General features: G+C 33.7%; 3 protein-coding genes, 1 long non-coding RNA gene and 1 pseudogene across 4 annotated transcripts in view; 3 read left to right on the top strand and 2 right to left on the bottom strand.

The window, feature by feature from the left end:
• The window catches only part of LOC143534238 (CMP-sialic acid transporter 3-like), a 70,454-nt gene extending 69,004 nt beyond the window's left edge, over nucleotides 1–1,450 (top strand). The window contains exons 15-16 of the mRNA XM_077028774.1: nucleotides 1,149–1,211; nucleotides 1,284–1,450. Coding sequence (XP_076884889.1) covers nucleotides 1,149–1,199 — 51 coding nt within the window. The 3' untranslated portion in view covers nucleotides 1,200–1,211; nucleotides 1,284–1,450. The remainder of the gene's footprint in view (nucleotides 1–1,148; nucleotides 1,212–1,283) is intronic.
• A 656-nt stretch (nucleotides 1,451–2,106) lies between these two features.
• Nucleotides 2,107–5,155, bottom strand: LOC143534261 (receptor-like protein EIX2; annotated as a pseudogene).
• Nucleotides 5,156–8,355: 3,200 nt separating this feature from the next.
• On the top strand, nucleotides 8,356–11,248 carry LOC143534234 (uncharacterized). The gene has a single exon (XM_077028770.1). The coding sequence runs from the start codon at nucleotides 8,624–8,626 to the stop codon at nucleotides 10,502–10,504; it is 1,881 nt and encodes a 626-aa protein (XP_076884885.1). The 5' UTR covers nucleotides 8,356–8,623; the 3' UTR covers nucleotides 10,505–11,248.
• Nucleotides 11,249–12,747: 1,499 nt separating this feature from the next.
• Nucleotides 12,748–19,827, bottom strand: LOC143534260 (F-box protein At3g07870-like). The gene is made up of 2 exons (XM_077028791.1): nucleotides 18,850–19,827; nucleotides 12,748–12,840 (listed from the first exon to the last, which is right to left on the bottom strand). Exons 1-2 carry the CDS (start codon nucleotides 19,825–19,827, stop codon nucleotides 12,748–12,750), a joined length of 1,071 nt encoding a protein of 356 aa, XP_076884906.1.
• A 794-nt stretch (nucleotides 19,828–20,621) lies between these two features.
• Nucleotides 20,622–22,304, top strand: LOC143534207 (uncharacterized). The gene is made up of 3 exons (XR_013135501.1): nucleotides 20,622–20,724; nucleotides 20,848–21,560; nucleotides 22,211–22,304. It is a non-coding gene; the product is annotated as an uncharacterized LOC143534207 (long non-coding RNA).
• Nucleotides 22,305–23,046: the final 742 nt, after the last annotated feature.

Here is a 23,046-nt window from a genome sequence, read left to right as displayed (position 1 = left end):
CAAATATGAAGGGCCAACTACTGTGATGCAAATTAGGAACACATTATAAGGATGTCTCGAGAAGTCAAATTAGTAACAGCAAGTCAACAGTAGAACATACTATTTAGTTATGCGTTTCTTAGGTCCTTTGAGGCTTTGAGCACTAATAAAAAGCAAAGTTGCCATCTAACCTTTTATCCTTTATAAGATATTTATAAAGAATTTACCCATTTGAACCTCTCTATCCTCGAAAAACAAGTTTTTTTAGATACTTTACCACTTGTACGCGTTCATCAAACCATCAGATCAGAAAGTAACATCCATTAATAGCGCGTGCAGGTCAATGCAGGTTCATCTTGTATTGGATTTTACTAAATTACCCCTTGTTTTATTCTATTTGTAGTTTTTTTCGCCTCTTGCAAAAGTTAAGGAAGAAGAAAATGGAGTGTTGGAATTGGAGCCAGTTCAGAGCAATCATAGGTACCCAAGTAGGCCTGTAAATGAACCGTTTGGCAGGAAATTCATTTATGTTCGTTTATTTAAAATACAACAGAACATGAACAAGTATTTTTTTTGTTCATTTAGTTAAACGAGCAAACATGAATACGTCTTGTGCTTTCATTTCTGTTTTTGAAGTTTGTTTACATTCATTTATGGTCGTTTGTTAATGTTCGTTATATATTTTTAAATTTTTTTGTGCCAATTACAATGTAGTCTAGTTTTAATAATTTTTTAGGCCCGACACGTTCTTCACATTACTTTAGACTGGTTTTAGCTCAGTTATGTTCATTTACCGTTTGTCTATACCGTTGACGAAAAGACATAAACGAACATTATCATGCACGTTTTCGTAACGAACAGACATAAGCAAGAAAACCCCGTTCGTTTAATTGTTCATGTTCGATCGTTTGTTCGGTTAAAGTTAAACTAGCACAAACATGCTTTGTACGTAAGCGTTCGGTTCATTTACAAGCCTATACCCTAGTGCTGTGTACTGTAAGCCCTTCTGCTTAGTTTTATTTTAACTCTTTATCTTCTAATGAAGAGGTACGCACTGTTGAAATAAATTTGGTGTAATGTTTTAACGACATGTTTTTTTTCTAGATTATTTTCATTGACTGTCCTAATTAATTTACTAAAACTATTTAATTTGTATGATATGTTTGCAGGCGAGTCATCGAGTAGAATCTGATGAAAGAAGGCCGCTATTTCCTACTTAAATTGAAAACCGAGTAAGTTTCTCAAGTTAATGTTTGGTTCCTCTAGAAACAGTTCAAAGAATAGTAATGTGAAGGTCAATGCAGGTTCCTTCTTTCAAGTATTTTTTGTGCTCTATTTATCAGAGGAAAATACCTTTTACGTGTGTGGGGGTATTATGGTCATTGTTGATATCGTTGAAAAAGTGTACTCTGCTTACAGCCAATCAAAATACGATATAAGATAGTGAAACTGGCTGTGTTTTTGGACTTTAAATGTATTGTTCATTGAGTTTAGACAATCCATTAATTCAAATTTTGTTTATTTTTCACTATGGACTCTTGATTAGCAGTTTTTTGGTTGAGTGAATCTTCGAAGAATTACAAGAATCTTGAACTTCATCTTGATTGCATTTTATTTTGATTTGTTTTATTTTATTGTCGCATAAATACGTGTAACTTGATCCTCTTATCAGTGGCAGAGGTGAAAATGATATTGTGATTGTCAAGAAAATTACAACAGGGTAAAAGACAAAAAAAGAATTGATCATGAAGTAGTTTGTGGTCGTTTAATGCACTACAAAGAAATAGTCGGTTAAAGACAATTTGAGATAGTCAATAAAGTAAAACCGGTTGGGCTTTTAGACTATACTGTCATCTTATACACGTTAAGAACATAAAAACTAATGGGTTGAAGCATGTTCGGGTCATAATGGGCTGTTTTAAACCAGCTACTGATTCATATTTAGTTAATTGGTAAACTCTTGTAAAAATTATAAGAATTTTGCATTGTGTGTAATCCGGCTTTTTGAGTATTAATACATGTAACTTGAGAGTCAGTGTGTACTCTGTTTGCAATGAACACAAGTAATAGCAGTTGACAGTTACATGCTTATTTTTGTTATATGAAACAACATAAAAAGTAGGAAACTCAAAATATGAAAGAAGAAACATGAAATGCATGAGCAACCCGTTGCCATTTTACAACAAACACCATCACCTTTACATAAACCCAGTCTTTCATGCTATCGAAAAAGTGAAAAAAAGCATTTCTCCCATGGCGATTGACAAGTAAAGCCCCACATGCTATCCAGAATCCAGTTGCAAAGCCGGTAGCACCACCTATATAAAACCATCTCTCAAGTTCATCGACTCCTTCACCACCACCCTCACTTTGACCAAGGACACAGGGTATCTCTAACTCTTTATCTCCAGGGCAATATTTGGAGAGGGGAGGTCCACATAGTCCTTCATTCCCTGTGTACCTTGAAGGTTCAAAGGTCTGGAGTTGAGTGTTCAATGGAATTCTCCCTGACAATTTATTACATGAGACATCTAGATAGTCTAACGAAGTCATTTTAGACATGCTTGTTGGTATCCATCCTGAAAGATTGTTTCTGGATAGATCCAAATGTAAAAGACTTCTCAGCAAACCGATACTTGGTGGAATCTCTCCGTGGAGAGCGTTCATTGACAAGTTCAGTGCAACCAGTTCATGCAGATCGGTTAGTTCATACGGGATATTTCCTGTTAGATTGTTGCTTGATAAATCAATGCTCTTCACCATTCCTAGAGTGCTGCGAAATTCCCTTACATTTCCTTGCCAACTGATCGTCTCATGGTCAACATACTCAATCCAATTGCTATAGTTAGCAGAAAGAACATGCACATTCCGAAGAGGGGAGAATCCACCTTGCACCATTGCAGTGAGATTATTGAATCATGAGGGGATGATTCCATAGAGGTTGTTCGTTGACAAGTCTAGAATTTGTAGATTTACCAGGTGACATAACTGTAAAGGGATGCTTCCAACGAAATTATTTGATGCTAGACTAAGAACATATAGGTTAGATAACTTTTCCCCGATCCAATTAGGAATGTAACCAGAAAACATGTTGCCTTTCAAACCCAGAAAGGTTAACTTGGTGCATTTCTTCAAAGAAAAGGGCAGTTCTCCTGAAAGGTTGTTGTTGTATAAATACAAAACCTCGAGACTGATCAAATACTTGAGAGAAGCTGGAAGCTTTCCGGACAGATAGTTTTGTCCTAGATTAAGAACTATTAGCTCTTTGAAATGCCACAAACAGTCTGGAATTCTACCTATGAATGAGTTTTGTGAGAGATCAAGAGACACTAAAAACCCATCAACAATTTGGCACAAGAAAGAGATTTCTCCATAGAATTTGTTTTTGGAAAGGTCTAGATGTGATAAACTAGAAGGAACATGTTCGATAGAACCATAAAACTTGTTAGAACTCAAATTTATGTTCGAATAATCAGAATTAAAATTGTATAACATATTTGTTACTTTCCCGGTGATGTTGTTGGAGGAAAGATCCAAATGCCACAATTGAGAAGGCCACATGTTCCAAAACTCTACAGGCATTACATCTGAAATACCAGTGTTGGAAATGTCAAGAGATGTAAGATTTTTTAGTGTTTGAATCCATTTGGGGAAGCCAGGCCCTAGCTTGCAGGACCTCAAGGAGATAGTGTCTATATAAGAAAGGTTTGACATGTGAGCTTTTGATGGAACTCCTTCAATCGAGTTGTTTGAAAGATTTAAAGTCCAAAGCTTTGACTTTCCAATGTTTTCAGAGATGGCTCCTTTAAGAGAATGGGAATCAACTTTTAGATCTTGAAGGTTGGGTAGTTCCCACACTTTTCCACTTACAGTTCCATTTAACAGATTATTAGAAAGGTCTAAAGATACCAGGGATGTAAAATATTGGATATCATCTGACAATGACCCTATGAATTGGCTATATTGAGCATACAAAGTTTGTAATGTAAGCGATGTGCATCCAGACAAGCTGTAAAGAAAATCAGAAAATTTGATAGGTACATCTTTGTAACTAAAAGATAAAGATGTCAAACCACAAAGGTTTCCAAGATATCTGGGAATTCCATCTAACTTGTTGTCAGAGAGATCAAGATGTACAAGTCTGTTGCTGATTAACTGGAACAACCAATGATACATGGATGAGCTGAGATTGTTGTTTCTGAGATCAAGGTAACTAATGGATGAAGAAGAAGAGTTGTCATATGAAGAATATGGATGTGTGACCTGTGAGAGGTCACATCCCATTAAATTTAAATACGACAACTTATGGAGGCCTTGAATCACATTTACCCAATGATTTCTTTGGCTAGGGATATACCTGACATATCAAGTTTCTCCAAATGTGTTAGACGAGATAACCAGTCAAGGTTTTCAGTACTACATCCTCTAGAATCTCCAAGTGAAAGAACTTGCAAGTTGGTAATGTTCCCAATTTCTGGAGGGATGGTCCCATTAAAAGAATTATGGGAAAGGTCAAGATACTTCAACTTGGCCAAGGAACCAAAGAACATGGGAATGGTTCCATGAAATCCATTAAAGGAAATGTCAAGATACCTTAATTTGGTTAAGGTGGTGATGGAATTAGAAATGGTTCCATGAAATTCATTAAAGGAAAGGTCAAGATGATTCACGTAGTTTAAGTTAAGCAATGAAGGGCTGATCTTGCCTTGAAGCCCTCCAAAGCGCAAGTCAAGGGTTGTAACATGACCTGTTTGGTTGTTGCAGGTGACTCCATACCAATTACAACAATCATTGGTCGCTTCATGCTCACGTGTCCATGTAGATAGAAAGTCGTGAGGATCTTGATGAACATTTGCTTTAAAATGAAGAAGAGCATGTCTCTCCTTATCGATGCATAGCATTCGGTGGCCAACGGGAGTACCGGCACTTGTTATCTTTAACCATAATAAGAAGAGTGAAAAAACAAGAAGCAGAAACTTATGGCAAATATGATTGCTCATAATGTTTTTGGGAGTGTGTTGATATATATTTTATTATAATCTGATCGATATATACGCCCATATCGAGATTTATACAAACTCAAGTTCGAGGCAGCCACACTTCAATAGTCAAACTAACGAAATATTAAAATCGGAGGTGCGTTGTATCTGTGTGCTACGTCAGCAAACACCCACAAAAACGAATTCCTTTTGTATTCCTCGGTCGTACAATTAAAGTCCGTTCAAACACAACTATAACCCACTCCCTAAAGCTTTTTAACAATTTAAAATATCAAAATAAACTTCTTTAGTTCTTTATACTAAAGTTAAAAATTTCATATTAAGATAAAACTACAAAAATAAGCATTTTTATTGTTTAAATTTCAATAGACATTTTAACAAATTAAATTGTTTTTCGGTTAATCATGCATTAAAAACAAATACCATAAATAATAAATATAAATAAATAATATTAGAAAAAAAAAAAACTAATATTCCATTATTTTTATAAAACAATATTCTTAACATTTAGTCCTTTTACTGATGTTTTATAACGACTATAAAACTACACTTCTTAGTTTTCATCCTCATTTCTCAACTATTGTATTAAATTTGTGCTATAACGAAACGATATTTTCTCTGTTCCAAAACTGCCACCAAGAAACTTAACAAAACAACAAAACCCACCACCGGTTGAAAATCTTATCCATCCGTAAGTTCAAGATTTTATTTACGGAGGTTGTTTTATATTATTTGTTTATAATATTTATTTATGTTTTGAATTTTTATTTTTTCTATTGTATGAAAGTTAATAATATACTTATGGTTTTATGATAAATTGTTTCACAAATAAATGAGATGTTATAACCCGGTTTAAAAGCTATATGATTTGATGAGACCCAAGACCCGTTTATTTTTTTTACTATAAAATTGGTTTTTTAATTATAAATAATATATATATATATATATATTTTTAAATAAATAATATATAAACTTTTAGTATATCCCTACTTTATAGAATTTTTATATCAAATATTTGGTGGGATTAGTTTTTAATTTAATAAGATGTTATAACCCGTTTAAGAAATATATGGGTTTGATTAGACCCATACCCATGAATTCGGGTCAAATGCATGAGAAACCTCCATTTAAAAATCAATGAAATCTGGTGACTCCAAAAAAAGGGGGAGCGACCACATCGCGACACGTATGATTTTATTGTTTTCGTTTATATATATTATAGATATATATATATATATATATATATATATATATAGAAAATGGTTCAAATAAAAAACAATTGTTTTGTGAGAAGTGTGAGAATGCTTTAAAATAAAGTACACCATCTAAATAGAACACTATAACATGTAAATAAGAACTATACAACTTTTAAAAACTACCAATCTCAACTACTAGATCCTAGATCCAATGATGTACATCTATTCTTATGCTTCTCACAAAACTATTGTTTTTTACATTAACCATACCATATATTATATATATATATATATGGGAGGGTTATTTTGAGAACCATGGTGAGTTTTAAGAACTTTAAGAACTCAATTTTGGACCACACATTTAATTAAATGATATGAAACATGTGGCTGAGATAAATTGTAATTAAAAAATGAAGCAGGAGGGAGAATAAGTATTTTTGATAATTACATAAGTTTAAACGTTAGTTACACATGTGTAAAAAGTCGATTCGGTGTGTCAAAAAATACCGTAATTTTTTGTACATCACTTACACTTACGTATTACACATGTGTAAAAAAATTTCGAAAAAAGAAATTGTTACGTTGAGTTCTTTCGAGTTCTTAAAACTCAAAGTGGTTCTCAAAAGAAATCAATCATATATATATATATATATATATATATATATAAAGGAGTTCAAATAAGAATAAGGAGTTTCCTAGGAACGGTAAGAACCAACAATTTTTTTACATTTGGCATTACAAATGATGATGAAAGAACAATTCTAGAAACTATGTCGGTTATTGGTAATTTTAAATCTCAACCATTGATTAACATGATCCAATGCTATGATTTATTCCTAGTCTTCCTATGAAACTACTTATTTTTAGGATAACCCTCCCCTATATATATATATATATATATATATATATATATATATATATATATATGGTAGGAATATTTTGAGAACTTGATGAGTTGTAAGAACTTTGAGAACTTAATTCTGGACCACACATTTAATTAAATGGTATGAAATATGTGGCTAAGATTAAATTTAATTAAAAAATGAATCAGGAGAGAGAATAAGTATTTTTGATTATTACACAAGTTCAAATGTTAGTTACGCAAGTGTAATAAGTCGATTCGGTGTGTAAAAAAATACTGTAATTTTTTGTACATTACTAACACTTACGTATTACACATGTGTAAAAAAAAAAAAAAATTGTTATGTTGAGTTCTTTCGAGTTCTTAAAGCTCAAAACGATTCTCAAAAGAAATCAATCATATATATATATATATATTCATCATATCCTTTTGCAAATCCAATTTATATGTTTCAAACAAATTCATCTAACTTTCATCTATGTGTATAAAATTATGTGGAGCATAGAGAACATATAAAACTAATTAACAAGTAAAAGACTCACAAGTCTTTACCTAATAAAATTATATGTGATAGAAACTAAAATAAACAACTTGTTATATTTATCTAAGTTTCTTGTTTAGTTAAACTTATATTCCATTAAAAGACTCACAAGTCTTTACCTTATAAAATTATATATATATGTGATATAAATTAAAATACACAACTTGTTTGTTTAGTTAAAACTTATTCTATTAAAAGACTCACAAGTCTTTACCTCATAAAATTATACGTGATATAAATTAAGATAAACAACTTGTTATTTATCTAAGTTTTTTGTTTAGTTAAACTTATTCTATTAAAAGACTCACAAGTCTTTACCTTATAGAATTATATATGATATAAATTAAAATACACGACTTGTTATATATTTAAGTTTCTTGTTTAGTTAAACTTATTATATTAAATTAAAAGACTCACAAAGTCTTTACCTTATAAAATTATAGGATGAGGTTACTATACAATAATTGCTTAACGTATGATAGGTACGTTACACGCTCAAATACAAAAAATAAAAACGCACAAAGGCAAAAATACTAAAACGCTCAGTCAAAAACCTAACGCTAAAAAACGATTTTCGTGAAGAAAGTAAAAAGTTAATCGATTAATGATCCAAAACTGTTTATTTCGGTAACGATTTCATGGATCAATTTCATAAAATATAAGTATTATTGTACCTAATGTACGTTAAACAATTATTGTATTTTATCATTCTATCTAAAATTATACTCCGTGTTTGATTTAAATTAAACTAAACAACTTGTTATTTATCTCAAGTTTCTTGTTTAGTTTATACTTCAAGGTCTCTAGTGTTTAATTTTCGTTACAATTCCTCTCAACCCGTAACAATCATAAACCCTAGCCTTCTGATTCTCAATCAATACGCATCAGGTACCAATTTTCCTCTATGAATCCTGTAATTGCCTCTGTTCGTAATCCATTCTCTCTTCGCTGATCGCTAATTAGGTTTTCGTTTCGATTCTTGTCGAATTTGTTGTAATGCACAGTCCGAAATACGGACATTTAGGTCAATGTTAAGCGAAATCGAATGGCGATATTGAGTTATTTACAGAGTTTATGGCCGTTTTCTAATGTTAGAAATGATGATTTACGAGTATCTGATCGATTAGTCAGTCAATTGGATATACCAGAAGAGACGAAACGGTTTGTGTTTGCGTTTCGTGAACCGGAATCACAGGCGGTGGTTTATGTACTCTGTGCTCAGAATTTGTCCGAGAGATCGGCTGTTGATGCTGATCGTGTTGTTAGATGTGTTAAGCCGGATGCAGTTGTGGCTCAGTTTAAAGAAATTGAGTTTAACGATGATGTTCGGTTGGTAGGTGGTGATGAACATTTGATTCCTACTTCGTCGTTAGAAGTACTTAAGATGTGTTTTCTTCATAAGATTGGTAAAGATGAGTATGAAAACGTGGCTGGGAGTTTAGTGTTGAAGGAGATTTTCGGTGTTGGATTTAATGGCCATTTTTCAGCTGCGAAACGAGCTGCTGAAGAAGTCGGTTCTTCATTTTTGTTGCTTGAATCGCCTTTTGTGAGTATAGGAGATCAAAATCAGAATTCATCAACTGAGGTTGAAACTGGTAACAGTTCTCATGGTTTTGGTTTGCAGCTTAATAGCTTGATGCCACAAAAAGTAAGTTCGGTAGTTACATCAGGTTCAAGTAGATTTCTCATTTCAGATGATTTCCTTTATTCTCAGACGTTGAAGTTGTTAACGTCTCATTTGATTCAATTAAGTTTAGATCAAGATACGCATTGTGTAAACATTAAACCTCAATATGATTATGAGGCCCCGCAATACGCGTGGTCTGTTTATCCTTTACTTGAAGATTTGCACAATATGTTTATAGAAATACCTTCGATTGGACAAGCTTTAGCTTATGCACAAAAAATGCTTCATGATGTCAGCAAAGGTGACAAGATTGATACTCAAATGCTTTCAGAAGTTTATGTGTTCAGAATTGCAGTTGAGGGATTGAGAATTGCTCTTAATAATGCCGGTCGAATGGCTTTAAAAAATGGAAGTCATCCACCTAATGTTGACTTTTCTACTCTACCTGATGAAGAAAAGTCACATGCACTTCTTGCAAACGCTCTTCGTAGTCAAACAAAGAAGTTTAACTCAATAGTTGCGGTTTTAGATGCCGGTACTTTATCTGGATTAAGAAAACATTGGAATACTGTTGTTCCTTCTGAGATCATGAACGCGGTTGAGGAGCTGGTTGATGAGTCAGCAAAGGACGGTGAAGCTGAAACCAACAATCATAGTGGTAAAAAAAGAAAACTGAAAGATAAACCGGTAGTGGCTGTTGGTGCAGGAGCAACAGCTGTAATCGGTGCCTCATCTCTTTCAAAAGCGGTTCCAGCATCCGCTTTTGTAAAAGCCGTTACATTCAAAGTTCCATTTTCTTTAAAACTAATAATGACACAAACGCAAAAGCTCGTTACTTTATCGATTAGCAAGATTCTTGGCCCGACCAAAATAATAGCCCCGAGTATGGTAAAGTCCGGGCTAAATGCCACATCATCAATGAAAGCAGCTGCTTCTGCAGAGAAGATTAGAACTGTGGTTCACAGTGTTATTGCATCTGTTGAAAAAACGAGTCTTTCGGCAATGCGATCGGCTTTTTATGAAATAATGAGGAAAAGACAGGTTCGTCCTATTGGGGTTCTTCCATGGGCTACATTCGGGTGCAGTGTGGCTACTTGCAGTGGTTTGCTTGTGTTTGGCGATGGTATTGAATGTGTTGTTGAATCGGTTCCATCTGCACCGTCGATTGCGTGTTTGGGTCGTGGGGTTGAAAGTTTGCAGCAGGCTTCACATGCGGTTGAACAAAGTGAAATCTCGAGGGTGCAAAAGTCTATCGAGTTGCTTTTCGACAGGTTTAAAAAATGGAAACTTGCCCCATGATGTAAGGTTGTTTTGTTTCCTTTATTTTTCATTTTCATTATATGAAAATACACATATGTTTAGAACAAAGTTTGGTGATTTCTTGTGTAGATGGGAATTATAATAGAATAATAGATGGCGCTTTGTTATGGTAAAATGGTTTTGTATATTTCTTGAATAGGTTTTTAATAGCTTGTTAAAAACAGATAAATTCGTTGCAACCTTTACTCATAAAGTGAATTCTATCATGAGATAGTTATTAATTGGTAAGAGGTGATTCTGTGATTATTATTATGATTATTGAACTCAAGTGATTGCTCATTTGGTCAATAAAAAAGAATATTTAATTTGTAACAAAGGTAATGCTTAAATTGCAGACCAGCAATATGCACATTTCATTTGATTATAATTTGTATGAATGTTTGTCTTGATATATATTTGCTTACAATAAACAGTTGAAACACTTTTGGTCCAGTTTGTATGGAATTTGGATTAAAAAGATTCGGTTCCATCTGTATGTCTGTTATTGGTTCGGTCTGTATAGTTGTTATCGGATGAACAGAACAGCATGAGCTGTACCAGTTTCTTGTGTGCTTCCATCTTTTCACTACAGTTTGTCACATATAAAAGTGTTCATTACAGACTGAATTTACTCGAAAACACTGGTTTTGATGTGGCAAGTTATATGGCTGACAATTGGTATTTGCTGTGAGAAACAACATTGTTTCTAAATCTGATAAAAAGGTACTTTACAAAGTACTTTGTTGTGTTAAAATAATACTTCAGTTATTGGAAGGTTGATTTTTTAACATTTCACTTTTCTTCAAGGACCAAACTTAATATTGATTGGGGATTGGATCCGGTTCAATGTATGAGTTATTCACATTAGTTCCGTTATTCACAATTATTCACCCATTTAATAAAAGAACCAGAATATATAACTAAGGGCTGAACGAGGTAAAGAATTGTGTATGAAGAAGACGACTCAACACTGACATAAACGAGTACAACTTTGACAATTTCAACGAATCATTTGCGAGTTTATGAATTTGGGTTCAACACAATAAACAAAAATTTTGAAAGAAAGTTCATAGGTTGAGGGAGATGAGGTTTTGTTAGTCTATTTTACATCTAGTTGGGCACAATAATAATTTCGTATTACATTAAAAAATTGAAATTAAAATAAAATGCGTTTGCCGGGAGTCGAACCCGGGTCTATTGCTTGGAAGGCAATTATCCTAACCGTTCTAATTGTTATTTTGCATCGTAACATAGGTACATATTCTATATCACGTTTATTATTGGCTTGATAAAAGGTTAGTACGGTGTTGTGGGTCGGATCAGACCATCAGTTGTATATTCTCAACACTTGTGATTTTGATAGTTTTTAGAGACAAACAAGTGTGACATATGAGTGTTAATCCACCGCATTCATATAAAAGATATCATATATTAGTTAAAAAGGATGCTTTCAAAACTTTTTACTTTATATATGAATTCGTAGTATGCAAGTAATCTTAATATAAACCCAATTTCATACACCCTGGTTCGTGGTTCAAGATGTTATAAAAACTTGGGTTAGAGATATACGGTGTATAAAAATAGTGATTACGATGAATAGTTGGTTATTGTGTTAGTGACCATTTTAGTATTGCCAATATATTATGAATATTCAAATAATTGTAAGTAGCGAGTTGATAACGACAAACTTCTCGCGCCAAGTCATGACAGCTACAGAGTCGCATTTAGCAACGAAACAAAAGGGTCTATTTGAATCTAAAAGCGTAAACATTCGAAGGGTTTCTTGACCAACGGGTAGATCATGTATGGCCCATAAGTTTTATGGATCCATGATTCCAACCATTTGGGAGGCTGAAAAATGTATCACATGATGTGTCATTCACGCCAAATACTATTATTCTTAGAATTTTACATGTGAATTTCACTGTTCAAGGTGTAATATTTTATCTTTTGAACTTGATGGTTTTTTTTACCAAAGGAATCATGAAACAGACTGCCACCAATAGAACATAAAGTTATATATTTAGATCCGGTATTATCGTTATAAAAAAGTGATGAAGGGGAGCTGCCGATCCAGGGAGGAAAGCAGGCAAGCGACACGGGTAGCCAGCGGATTTAAGGAAAAAAAAAAGAATTACTCGCAATGAAGGGGATTCACAAGCTCAGGTTCTCACAGTAGGAAGGCAGAGTCTTTACTAATAGACCATGACTCACTTTGCATATGTGGGGTTCATTCCAATATTTTATATAGGCATTCCATTAAAAATCTGAAACTCAGTGGGTTCCCGTGAACCCGCAACCAACACAGTAGACCCGCCCGTTGGCGGATATAGTGTCTAAATAAAAAGCAATGTCAAAATATAAACAAATAGCTAAGTTGCAGTATGAGATGATTGCCGAAAACTAAAATATAGGCAAAGAATAAGGGTGATGTGGGTTTCCATTTGGTCACATCCGGTTTATGTGACATCGATGGGTGTGGCTTTTCATCAAAAAGTTTATCAATTTAGCTCATTATGAAAACTGGGGGAGTAAATAAGCACTCCTTTTTTCAAATTATCGGTCCATTGGTAAGCATATAAGACTATGCATTTGCAACTTTCAATCATCAAAATAATTCTGATCAAGATTACAACATACTGGGTTAATGCACAGTTAGAACAAGATGCAATCTTGCGATGAATAAAGCACATCTAAAAAACGAGTATTCATATCATGTAATTTATGTATAGTTAGTATTTCATTTGCTATAAAGAATAGTAATTTCATTTCTCTAGTAGCTAATTTGTGTGTCTGGTAATTAAACATACAGCATAAATACTTTTGCTCTTATACTTACTAATTACTTCATTCTATATTTTCTTAACCTCGTTTATATATTCTTAACCTCGTTTATTATCACAATTCTTTTGTTATATTCTAAACTAAAATTGGAATATCTATCAAAATTGCAAATAGTTATATAATTTATGATGATTTTTTTGTCCGGTTCTTAACAACTGATTTGACCAATGAGCTGATTATAAAGCAACCAATCTGATGTCCGGACAGGCTCTGAAAAACGTGGTTTGATAGATAAGTGATTGGATAATCAGAGTCCGAAGATCCTTTAGATATGATTGAATTGTATTCAATGGTGTCACAAGTGACAACACCAATTCCAAAACTCTGATTCTCTCTGTATACATCTACCTCAAGCAGAGATAAACATTAAACAAACTAAAATTGCAATATCATAAAGAGTTCAAAGACCATATACATAACAACTTTAGATATATGAGATACATTGTTCACTAGAATATAATGACGCCACCAGTGCTACTTTGTCTTAAATCTTCCCAACAAATTCAATGATATAAAGTATGTAAATCAGCACAACATTCAAGATCAGGTGTAACCACAAGAAAAGTTTCCAGTATAAAACCACATCAGATATGTTACGTTACTTACGTATAAGACGTGTTTCATGTAATGTGATAATTATAGATAGTCTAACAGCTCACTTAAAATGGTTAAAACTAAGAATTAGGATACAACTATTATGTAATTACTAAATCCATCAAAGACAAGATACTACGGACTACAAAGAATTAACCAGAAGACAGATATATCCCTAATAAAATCTTAAAGGCATCAAAATATAACACTACAAAGAAAAGGGTCAATAGCATCGACAAATGTAATTTTAAAAAGATGGAGAGCATACGTGCAATTCGCGCAAACCACATCCGAGTGTATTAAATATAAGGTAGTTATGCTTTTAGGGAATAAGCTGTATGAAGGGCTGAAATTTTACTAGTTAAATTTAGGTGTACTGGTGTTTATCTGAACGATGTGATGCAGGGAAGCACCCATTTGTACCGTATAAATAGGGTGTACTAATGTATTTAGCAATCAGGAATAAAGATTTAATGACTTTGTTTTAATCTGTGTTCTTATTAACTCAAATTGCTTCTCTGATTACCAACAAAATTGTCACTAACTGAAGAACTTACCTGTCATTCAGTAGTGTAGTGACTATTAGTGTCCCATTTTGAAACTATCAAGTATAACAACTAACAAGATAGTTACTTATAAGTAGCTGCATACGCTAGGACGGTTCAACTGCTCATTAACTGAAAAATCTAAAACTTGCTGAAATTAAACTAAAAATTGTTAAAAACTTATAACTAAGCTAAAAAGTAGAAATCAATTTTTAAATCCATAAAAACAAGATACTGGAAAGTTGAAAGTAGATAGTTTCATTCTGTGTCACTCTATGATCATCTTGACTTCTTTAACTGCTGAGTAAAAATAGTTAGAATTGAAGGACCATACCAAGGAGAGAAGTACAAGAAATTGAAAAGCAAGGCAAATCTATTATAATATATATGTGATAATAAAAAAGAATTGAACCCACCTTGGAACTCCTCTTATTCCGCTTTGGTCTTTCATTAGCATTTGGAAGAAACTGCGCGCTCAGGGATCAGAGTGAGTAAAAATTGTAACAAGAAAAGTGAATGATAAGAAATATGTACCTAATAAGCCCTCCTCTTGTACTTCCGCTTCACCCTATAATTACCACAGGGAGATACAAGGCTTTGTACGAATATAGGGAAGCTAAGGCATGATTCAACTGGTTGGAAGGCACTAGTGACTGTTTTACAGTGTAGTCTTGGATTACCAAAATTATAAGGTGCCGAAACGTGATGTACAATATCATCTTTCATCTCACGGTTACGTGGCAGGAGTTCCCATGACTGTTTTACATTGTAGTCTTTCGTCAACCATATATCAACACCACATATTATGCATAGACGTTCTTTGATAATTCCCAGGTTTGAAGCACGTTCAAATCTCGCATCGTCAGGTTGGGGGATTTCTTTATATTCCTCTTTGGACAAATCAAAAGAAATAATTAAACTGTTCTGATTTTCATCTCGTACAAGCCAATGAAGTGCACCATTGCATAAGATGCCAACCCTATTATGAAAACATCTATACTTCACTTCTCCGATCTCTCTCCAAGTATTTGATTTCATACTCAGCACATGAACTTGAAATCTATGTGATATATTCCTGCCCCCCGGCGATGACCTTGTAGTCATCTTTTGACGAATCATAACTAAAACCCCAAAACATTGGTGAACAGATTTTAGGGGAAAGAAACCTCAGTAGTTTTGCCTCTCGAGTCAACGGATTGCCTACATAAAACTTATAACATGACTCATAATAGAAACAAACGAGGCCGTTGGAAGAACCTAGAAGCTGAAAAGTAGTTCCGGTGGGATCAAATACTAGACTAATTCGTCTATCATGTTCATTAATGTAGCGATCTATGTGGTAACTACGGTTGAGATGACGACTAACGAAACGATAACCTGTGATTAAAGAACGCCATGACTTAGACACGCTCTTGCAACGAATCAGATCCTTCGCATCTAATAATATCAGTATCTGCTCAACCAAATCTTCATGGAAAAACTCCGCCATTGAATTGAAACCCTAACAAACGACGAGATAAGTTTGGTGTTGATTAATATTATACACTTTCAAGTTTTTATAAGTTAATTTTAATGGAATTTACATTTTTGTTCCGGTAGTTTGGTTAAGATCACATATTAGGTCCATATTTAGAAACCATTGATAAGTTTGGTCCTTCATTGAAATGTTTGTTTACACTTTATTCACTTTTTTTGTTCTTTTAAGATAATAATCACATGCATAGTAATAAGATCACATAAACAAACATATTTGTTGTAATTTCGGACTCCAAGTCGGTAAATATGAAGGACCAATATTGATAAATAGGTCAAAGTCGGTTATTTTCCTAATTATATTATGTTTTCTAATTATTTTGTAGTTATAATTAGTAATGGCTTGCATAGCAAGTTAGAGTTAATCTATATAAACCGAGCTATGGCTTGACATTATAAAACAAGAGATGCAACTGAGTTATGGTTGATCAACTAGCGGGCTGTTCTCTTGCAATTTACGGGAGGTCAGAAATTCAATCCATAAAGACGCTGATCAACAACAGTTTGGTATATATAATTTGATCAAAGGTAATGGTGACTGAAACACTAGTCGGTTGTTTTCGTTAAAAAACATTTCATTTGACCCCAACTAAAGTTGAAATCAAACTTAATCCGAAACAAGTAAAGTTGAAATCAAATTCAATCTGAAACAAGTAGAGTTGAAATCAAACTTGATCCAGGCCAACTCTTCTGGAGTTAAAATCAAACTAATTGATCAGAATTAGCTCACATTTATGAAAGTAAGAGCACGTTCACTTGAGCCATCACATACAGATCATTTGACAGGCTGGATGTGATAGGTGTTAACATATATGGGCTATCCAGAGGGTTTCATGACTAATCGAAAGGCCACAAATGCCTAATAAAATGGCATTCCAAATAATCAAGGAGTTGTGAAAAGTGTAATATATACCAATACACCAAACTCCACCCTGCGAACCCTTTCATGAGTGCAGCAACTATCGCTAACAGATGTGACAAAATCAACAACCATATGTACCATCTCTGTCAATCTAATAGTAAAGGCAATATTCAGCAATGACACATCTGCTGCTAGTGATCTAATAATAAAATTCCAAATCAAGACCTCCGATTGTCCGTAAATGATGAATATAGTTGTCATACAAAGGTGTAACATGCACCACATAACCAAAACTCAGTTTCTCCTAGTATTGATCATCTAGTTTGAGCAAAGATAAACATTAAACAAACTAGAACTACAATATCATAAAGAGTTCGAAGACTATATACATAACAACTTTAGATATATGAGATACATTGTTCACAAAAATATAATGATACGACAAGTGCTAGTTGTCTTAGATCTTTCCCTACATATTGAATCATATTAAGAATGTACACCAAGACCCAATAAGGCAATAATGATGATCAGATGTAACCACAAGAAAAGATCCCAATAAAAAACCACATCAGATATGCTAAATATATGATTCATTTTATTTGCACGGATTCTTGGATAAGACGGTTAAATTGCTCCAAGTAATTTTATAATCAATAGATAAAACCAAGAATTGAGATAATAGTATTACACAATGACTTAATCCATCAAAATATAAGATATTAGGAAGCTCAACGAATTAGAAGACACAAACTCTAATAAAACAGCTACTATTTACATTGATTGGAGAATTTGGAAAGATATTTTAGTTGGTCGTCAAATAGAATGATGTATCGAAGAGCGATTATAATGTATAACTTCATATCTTAGTATTACCCGTTTTAGAGACGAAAATGTATCCTAAAACTAACTATTCGAATGACAGTAACCAACAATGATTCTAGCCATGAAATAAGTCATAGCTACAAAAAATCAAGATCAGGTGTAACCACAGAATATCCCAGTATAAAACCATTTTATGCAAAGGCCGGGATAACTGGATAAGACGGTTAAGCTGCTGCAAGTAAATTTATTAATCATCAAGAGTACAACATATGCTGAAATTGACTGAAAAAGTTTATAACTAATTAAGATAAGAAAACAACATAATACTGAATCTATCAAAGACAACATACTATAGGAAGCTCAAAGATAGATCCTTAATAAAATCACAACATCAAAATGACACACTTGGTCCTCCAGCTAGATCTCCCTCCAATATCTGAACAAAAAAATAGAATTGAAGTTAGTGAATGCCAAATATTATTTATGCTTCATATAAGGATTTCGCGCAGGGTCATGATAAACGTAAGTAACAAATCTCAAAATTTAATAGGTTTCGATATACTTAAATATTGGCATGTCAAACTTCAAATTAAACTCATTTTAAAGATTTGTCATCGACTAAATATATTTTATGTTTCATGAACAAACTAATCAGCCAAACAACATCCCAATCAATGATGCGCAATTTTGCTACCAAAAATGTACCATTCCTTATTAACAAACTGTTTTCATCTGTTGTTAGCTGATTCTAGCTAGTGTGGAACCCATTAGCTTTAACATATAGAGTGTACAGACAAAGTAATTGGTCGTTAAAGAGCATTTAGAAAATATATGACACCATAGACCACGTTTAGAAACCATAAGTCACCAGTTATTGAAATACACTTTGAACACAAAATATTCCTCAAAATAAAATCATACCGCAAAGCTCTGCCAACTTGACGGCTTCCTCAGCATCAAACTCGGGCACTAGGTCCAGGACTAGTAGAATTTCCCTGGATTAACTGCTGATGAGTTAAGAGTAAGAATGGAGTTAATACATTACTAATCCAAGTCAAAGCAAATCAAAAGTCAAAGCAAATCTAAATTCTTTAGGAAGTGATAAAAAGAAAAAACAATTGAAATACACAACTAAAAGAACTCACCATGGCACTCCCATTGTTATCACTTGCCCCCTCCGGCCTCCCATTAACACGGGGAGATACGAGGCTCTGAAAAAATGCATGGGCTTCAATATAGTCCCAATGGCAATCAGTTTGGCACGATGTACCAAAATTCGTTGTGCTGAAGTAGTGTACAACGTCGTATTTCATCTCACGATTACGTCGCAGCAACAGTTCCCACGATTGTTTCACACCGTAGTCTTTCATTATCCACCTATCAAGGCGAGAATGTTCAAGGCAAGAATGTTGGCTTTGATAGAGGCAGAGACAATCTTCAACAATCCCCAGCTTGGTATTTAAGGTATATCTGTATCTTGTATCACCGGGTTGGGGAATTGCTTTAATTTTCTCTGTAGCTAAATCAAAAGCAAGTATTTTGTACCTCTTTCTAGCTCTCACGATCCAGTGAAGTGCGCCATTGCATAAGATACCAACCTCCGTACCAAACAGCCCAAACTTCATTTTTCCAATAACCCTCAATTCATTGGTTTTTAAACTCAACGCTTGAACGCGTTGTGTATTCCCTCTCCAGGTCCCTACGATGACCTTGTAATCATCTGTGAAAGAATCGTAACCAAACCCCCAAAAATATGGTCTACTCGCCATTCGAGGAAATGTGAGTTGCACTACTTCTCTAGTGAGCGGATTCCCTACTTTACAGGAAAAAGTACCGTCAAAGACGGAATCAGAAGTGATGACGCATACGAGGCCATTAGAAGAGCCAACAAGCTTGTGAAAATTATCATCTCTTAAGACAATTCTTCTTTGTCCAATATTGTTGCTGCGGTCTTCACTGTGACCACGGGTCAGATGACGTTTAACGAAACGAGGACTTGTGAATAAAGAGTACCATGACTTGCACACACTCTTCAGACGGATCAGATCCTTCACATTTGATCGAACATGTATGTGTTCGACCAAATCGATGTCATGACCAATCACTTCCATTGAAACGCTCATTTTTCGGCAAACACCAAATGAAAACCCTAACTTTGTCGGCACACACGAAATGAAATGCAGATTAATTAGGGTACTAGAAGATATATATGGAGTAAATCCCTAGGTATTTACATTTTTGTTATTGTAGTTTGGCTAAAATCCCATGTTTCATCCTTCGTTAATACTATTCAATTACCTTTGGTCCTTTATTCTATAAATGAGGTTTAAGTTTGTATATATCTGTTTATTACATTAATAGCTAAGATAATAACGGAACACAAATAATTAATATAAAAACTAAAAGCATATCAAGTCATTCATATTAGATCCAAAATTTTGCGAATTTTAAAGAGCAAATTTCTTTTTAATGTTTATGGTTCGTGGGACTTCAACGCAAGATCTCTTCTCCAAAATTCAGGTGTTTACGAAATTACAGGTTTTGTTTTTGGTAATGGACCATCACCTCATTGGTATAATTTATAATATTACAATTTCAAGTGAACTTCTGCAGCTGAAGTTGTACATCATGCTTCATGAGTTGTTTGTGCTTTAGTGTGTACGCTGAGAATCTTATGGTGTATCATAATTTTGCTGGTTACACGTGTTATTAACGTGTACACCCGCCGTCACTCATTCATCTCATCTCCATCTTCTCTTTCTTTTTCTTCCTATCTTATTGACATCAAGTTCATCTCATCTCTATCATATCCACCAGAGCCTCTAGCGATTGATTCATACCTTGCTGATCGTCCAGTGTTGCCGGGTTCGATTTTAGAACCTTGGGTGGCGGTGGTGTGGTGTCGTGTCGTGTTTGCGATGCTTGCCGCCGGTTAACCACTGTTAACCAACAAAATCGGTATGTTCAGTGGGTACGATTCTTTTACGAGCCAGTTTCACTGATATGAGGCGTGAAATCATGTAAGAACCCAAGTTAATATATTTGAGCTACTCCGATTTGGTTAATTAGAGTTTCTTCGTTCATTCAATTGTTGATTTTTTTATTTGAATGTCGTTGAATCTATAAACGATGACATTATTTAGAGCTTTAATTGGACAAATTGCATGGACTTCGACTTTAATGGATGACATTATTTAGGACGGTGATGTTTCATCGCGTCTGTGTGTCCGAAATCTGACGGCTTCCGGTGGCCGTCAAAACCCCAAATTGCAGAAACCCTATTAATAAAGTTAAGGTATGTGACTACCTTACTAAGTATCTGAGGTTAATGTGAAGCTTCTGATTCAGAAATTGATAGGATCCCGATGGACTTAGGTAATAGGAATGTTATCTATGCAGGTATATAAACTGTTAAACCTTATATTGTTTTTAAGAAATAGTTTTTTTTTAATGTCTAGCATTTGATATTGATGTTTAATGGATATAAATTTACTGGAATTGTCTACTCATGCATAATGGTGTTTTTTTGTTCACATGTTTCGGTTTAGGCAGCTTTCATGTGGTTTGTGGTATGTTTTCCGTTCTACGTGTTTGTTTTCTATCAATTACCTTTCGCATATTAGTAGCACATACTATTAGGAACCTATAAGCAATGGTTTTATATTTATTCCTTAATTAAGCACATCAAAATATTGGCTCTTAATTGTAAAACTTAAATCATTTGCAAAACTCATGTGTATTTTTTATGACGGTTTAATTCTAGGTTTCCGGCGCCGAAGTTACAATGGTCGATGATTTGGCTGCGACAGAGTTCGTGTTTCGGTTTGTTGCTCTCCTTCCTCGGTTTACAATTGAGGTATAATGTGGACAATTGCTTTCATCCTGCTAGGTTTGATGTTAGTTTTCTATTTGTATGTTTTTTTTTTGCCTGCATGTTTTGTGTTTGATTAAAAGCCTAAATGAATTTCAATTTGAATTGCATGAGTGTTTTACAAAATTTCCATGTTTATAGTTTTGGCGAGCATTGGATTGTTGCTACTTGACATTATTAATTTATCGAATTTAGTTGAGTTCGAATACGACGCAAGTTTACATTTATAGTTATAAGGTGTCTAAGGGAATATTGATAATGATACTTTGGTCTTTGCTAATGTAGTTTTGATTTTAAGATTAGGACCATAGAGGTTGGTGGCAAACAAATGAAACATAAAATGCAAGTCTAGGACATTGTTGGTCAGGGGACGATCACTGATAATTATTTTTTGACATTTTTTTAATTTCATGAATATAAGAAGATGGAAGTAAGAGGTGTGATGTTGATACATAGTAAGTAACTACCGTCTTATTTATATATAGAAAGTACAGTGTGATGCTCTTCATCAAATATAGTCAACTAAATCGGTATTTTTTTTCCAAGTAAAAGGTTTTCTTGATCTATTATAGGTCATATGTGTTAATTATTTGTTTACTATTATAATAGACAAATCATAACCGTTATATTTGCAGGTGCCTTATATGTCAATATGGTTTATGGCCACTTTCAAGCTAAATGAAGATTTACTCTAACAAAATGTACAGTTAGTCTGAACACCATGTCATAGTAACTGTATTACTCTGATGCAAATGATTTCACAATCATGTGTCGGGATAGGTCGAATGGCTAATGATCGCAACATCTATGATCATTTTGTAACAACTGATATAATAATGTCAAATTTCTATGCCTATACATTACCTTCTTCAAGGCCCAGCGCAAATGGGTAAAATGTAAATTATGCGGTTTCTATGCCTATACATTACCAACTTCAAATTGGTAAAATGTAACCCTAAACCCACCTCGCCGCAACGCAACGGGTCTAAATACTAGTACATACACAAAATTAAAGGGTCTCAAAGAAAGAGAAGGAAATAGAGGTGATAGTTTATACGTACTAAAATTAAGCTTTTGGGAAAAGGTAGAAATGCTTAAAGTTGGATTTCGACCAAAGAAAGTTTTTGGGAAAAGGCAGAAATGTGTTTAAAGTTAAATCATGTTGAAATTATCGAGCCTAGCTTGTGGATGGTTAAATCATGCTGGTATTATCATGTTTGTTTATTTTAGTTATATAATTGGGTTTGAGTTGGAATAGGTTTAGGTGTATTTTGTAAAGGATAAAGAGGTAAAATAAGGATATTATAAATATATGTACTATTAAAATTAAAAAAAAATATATTATAAATATTTACAATATTAATACTAAAAAAATAAATTAATAGTAATACTTGATAGTTTTTAATTTGATATATGTAGTAAAGATTATTAAGTGAAAAATATGTTGTAGGGACTAATATGCATATAAATA

This window comes from Bidens hawaiensis, unplaced genomic scaffold (assembly GCF_021521415.1).
Source record: "Bidens hawaiensis isolate Kalapana, Puna unplaced genomic scaffold, B.hawaiensis_p1.1 tig00010124_1, whole genome shotgun sequence".
Lineage (NCBI taxonomy): Eukaryota > Viridiplantae > Streptophyta > Magnoliopsida > Asterales > Asteraceae > Bidens > Bidens hawaiensis.
This window is presented reverse-complemented; position numbering and strand designations above follow the sequence as displayed.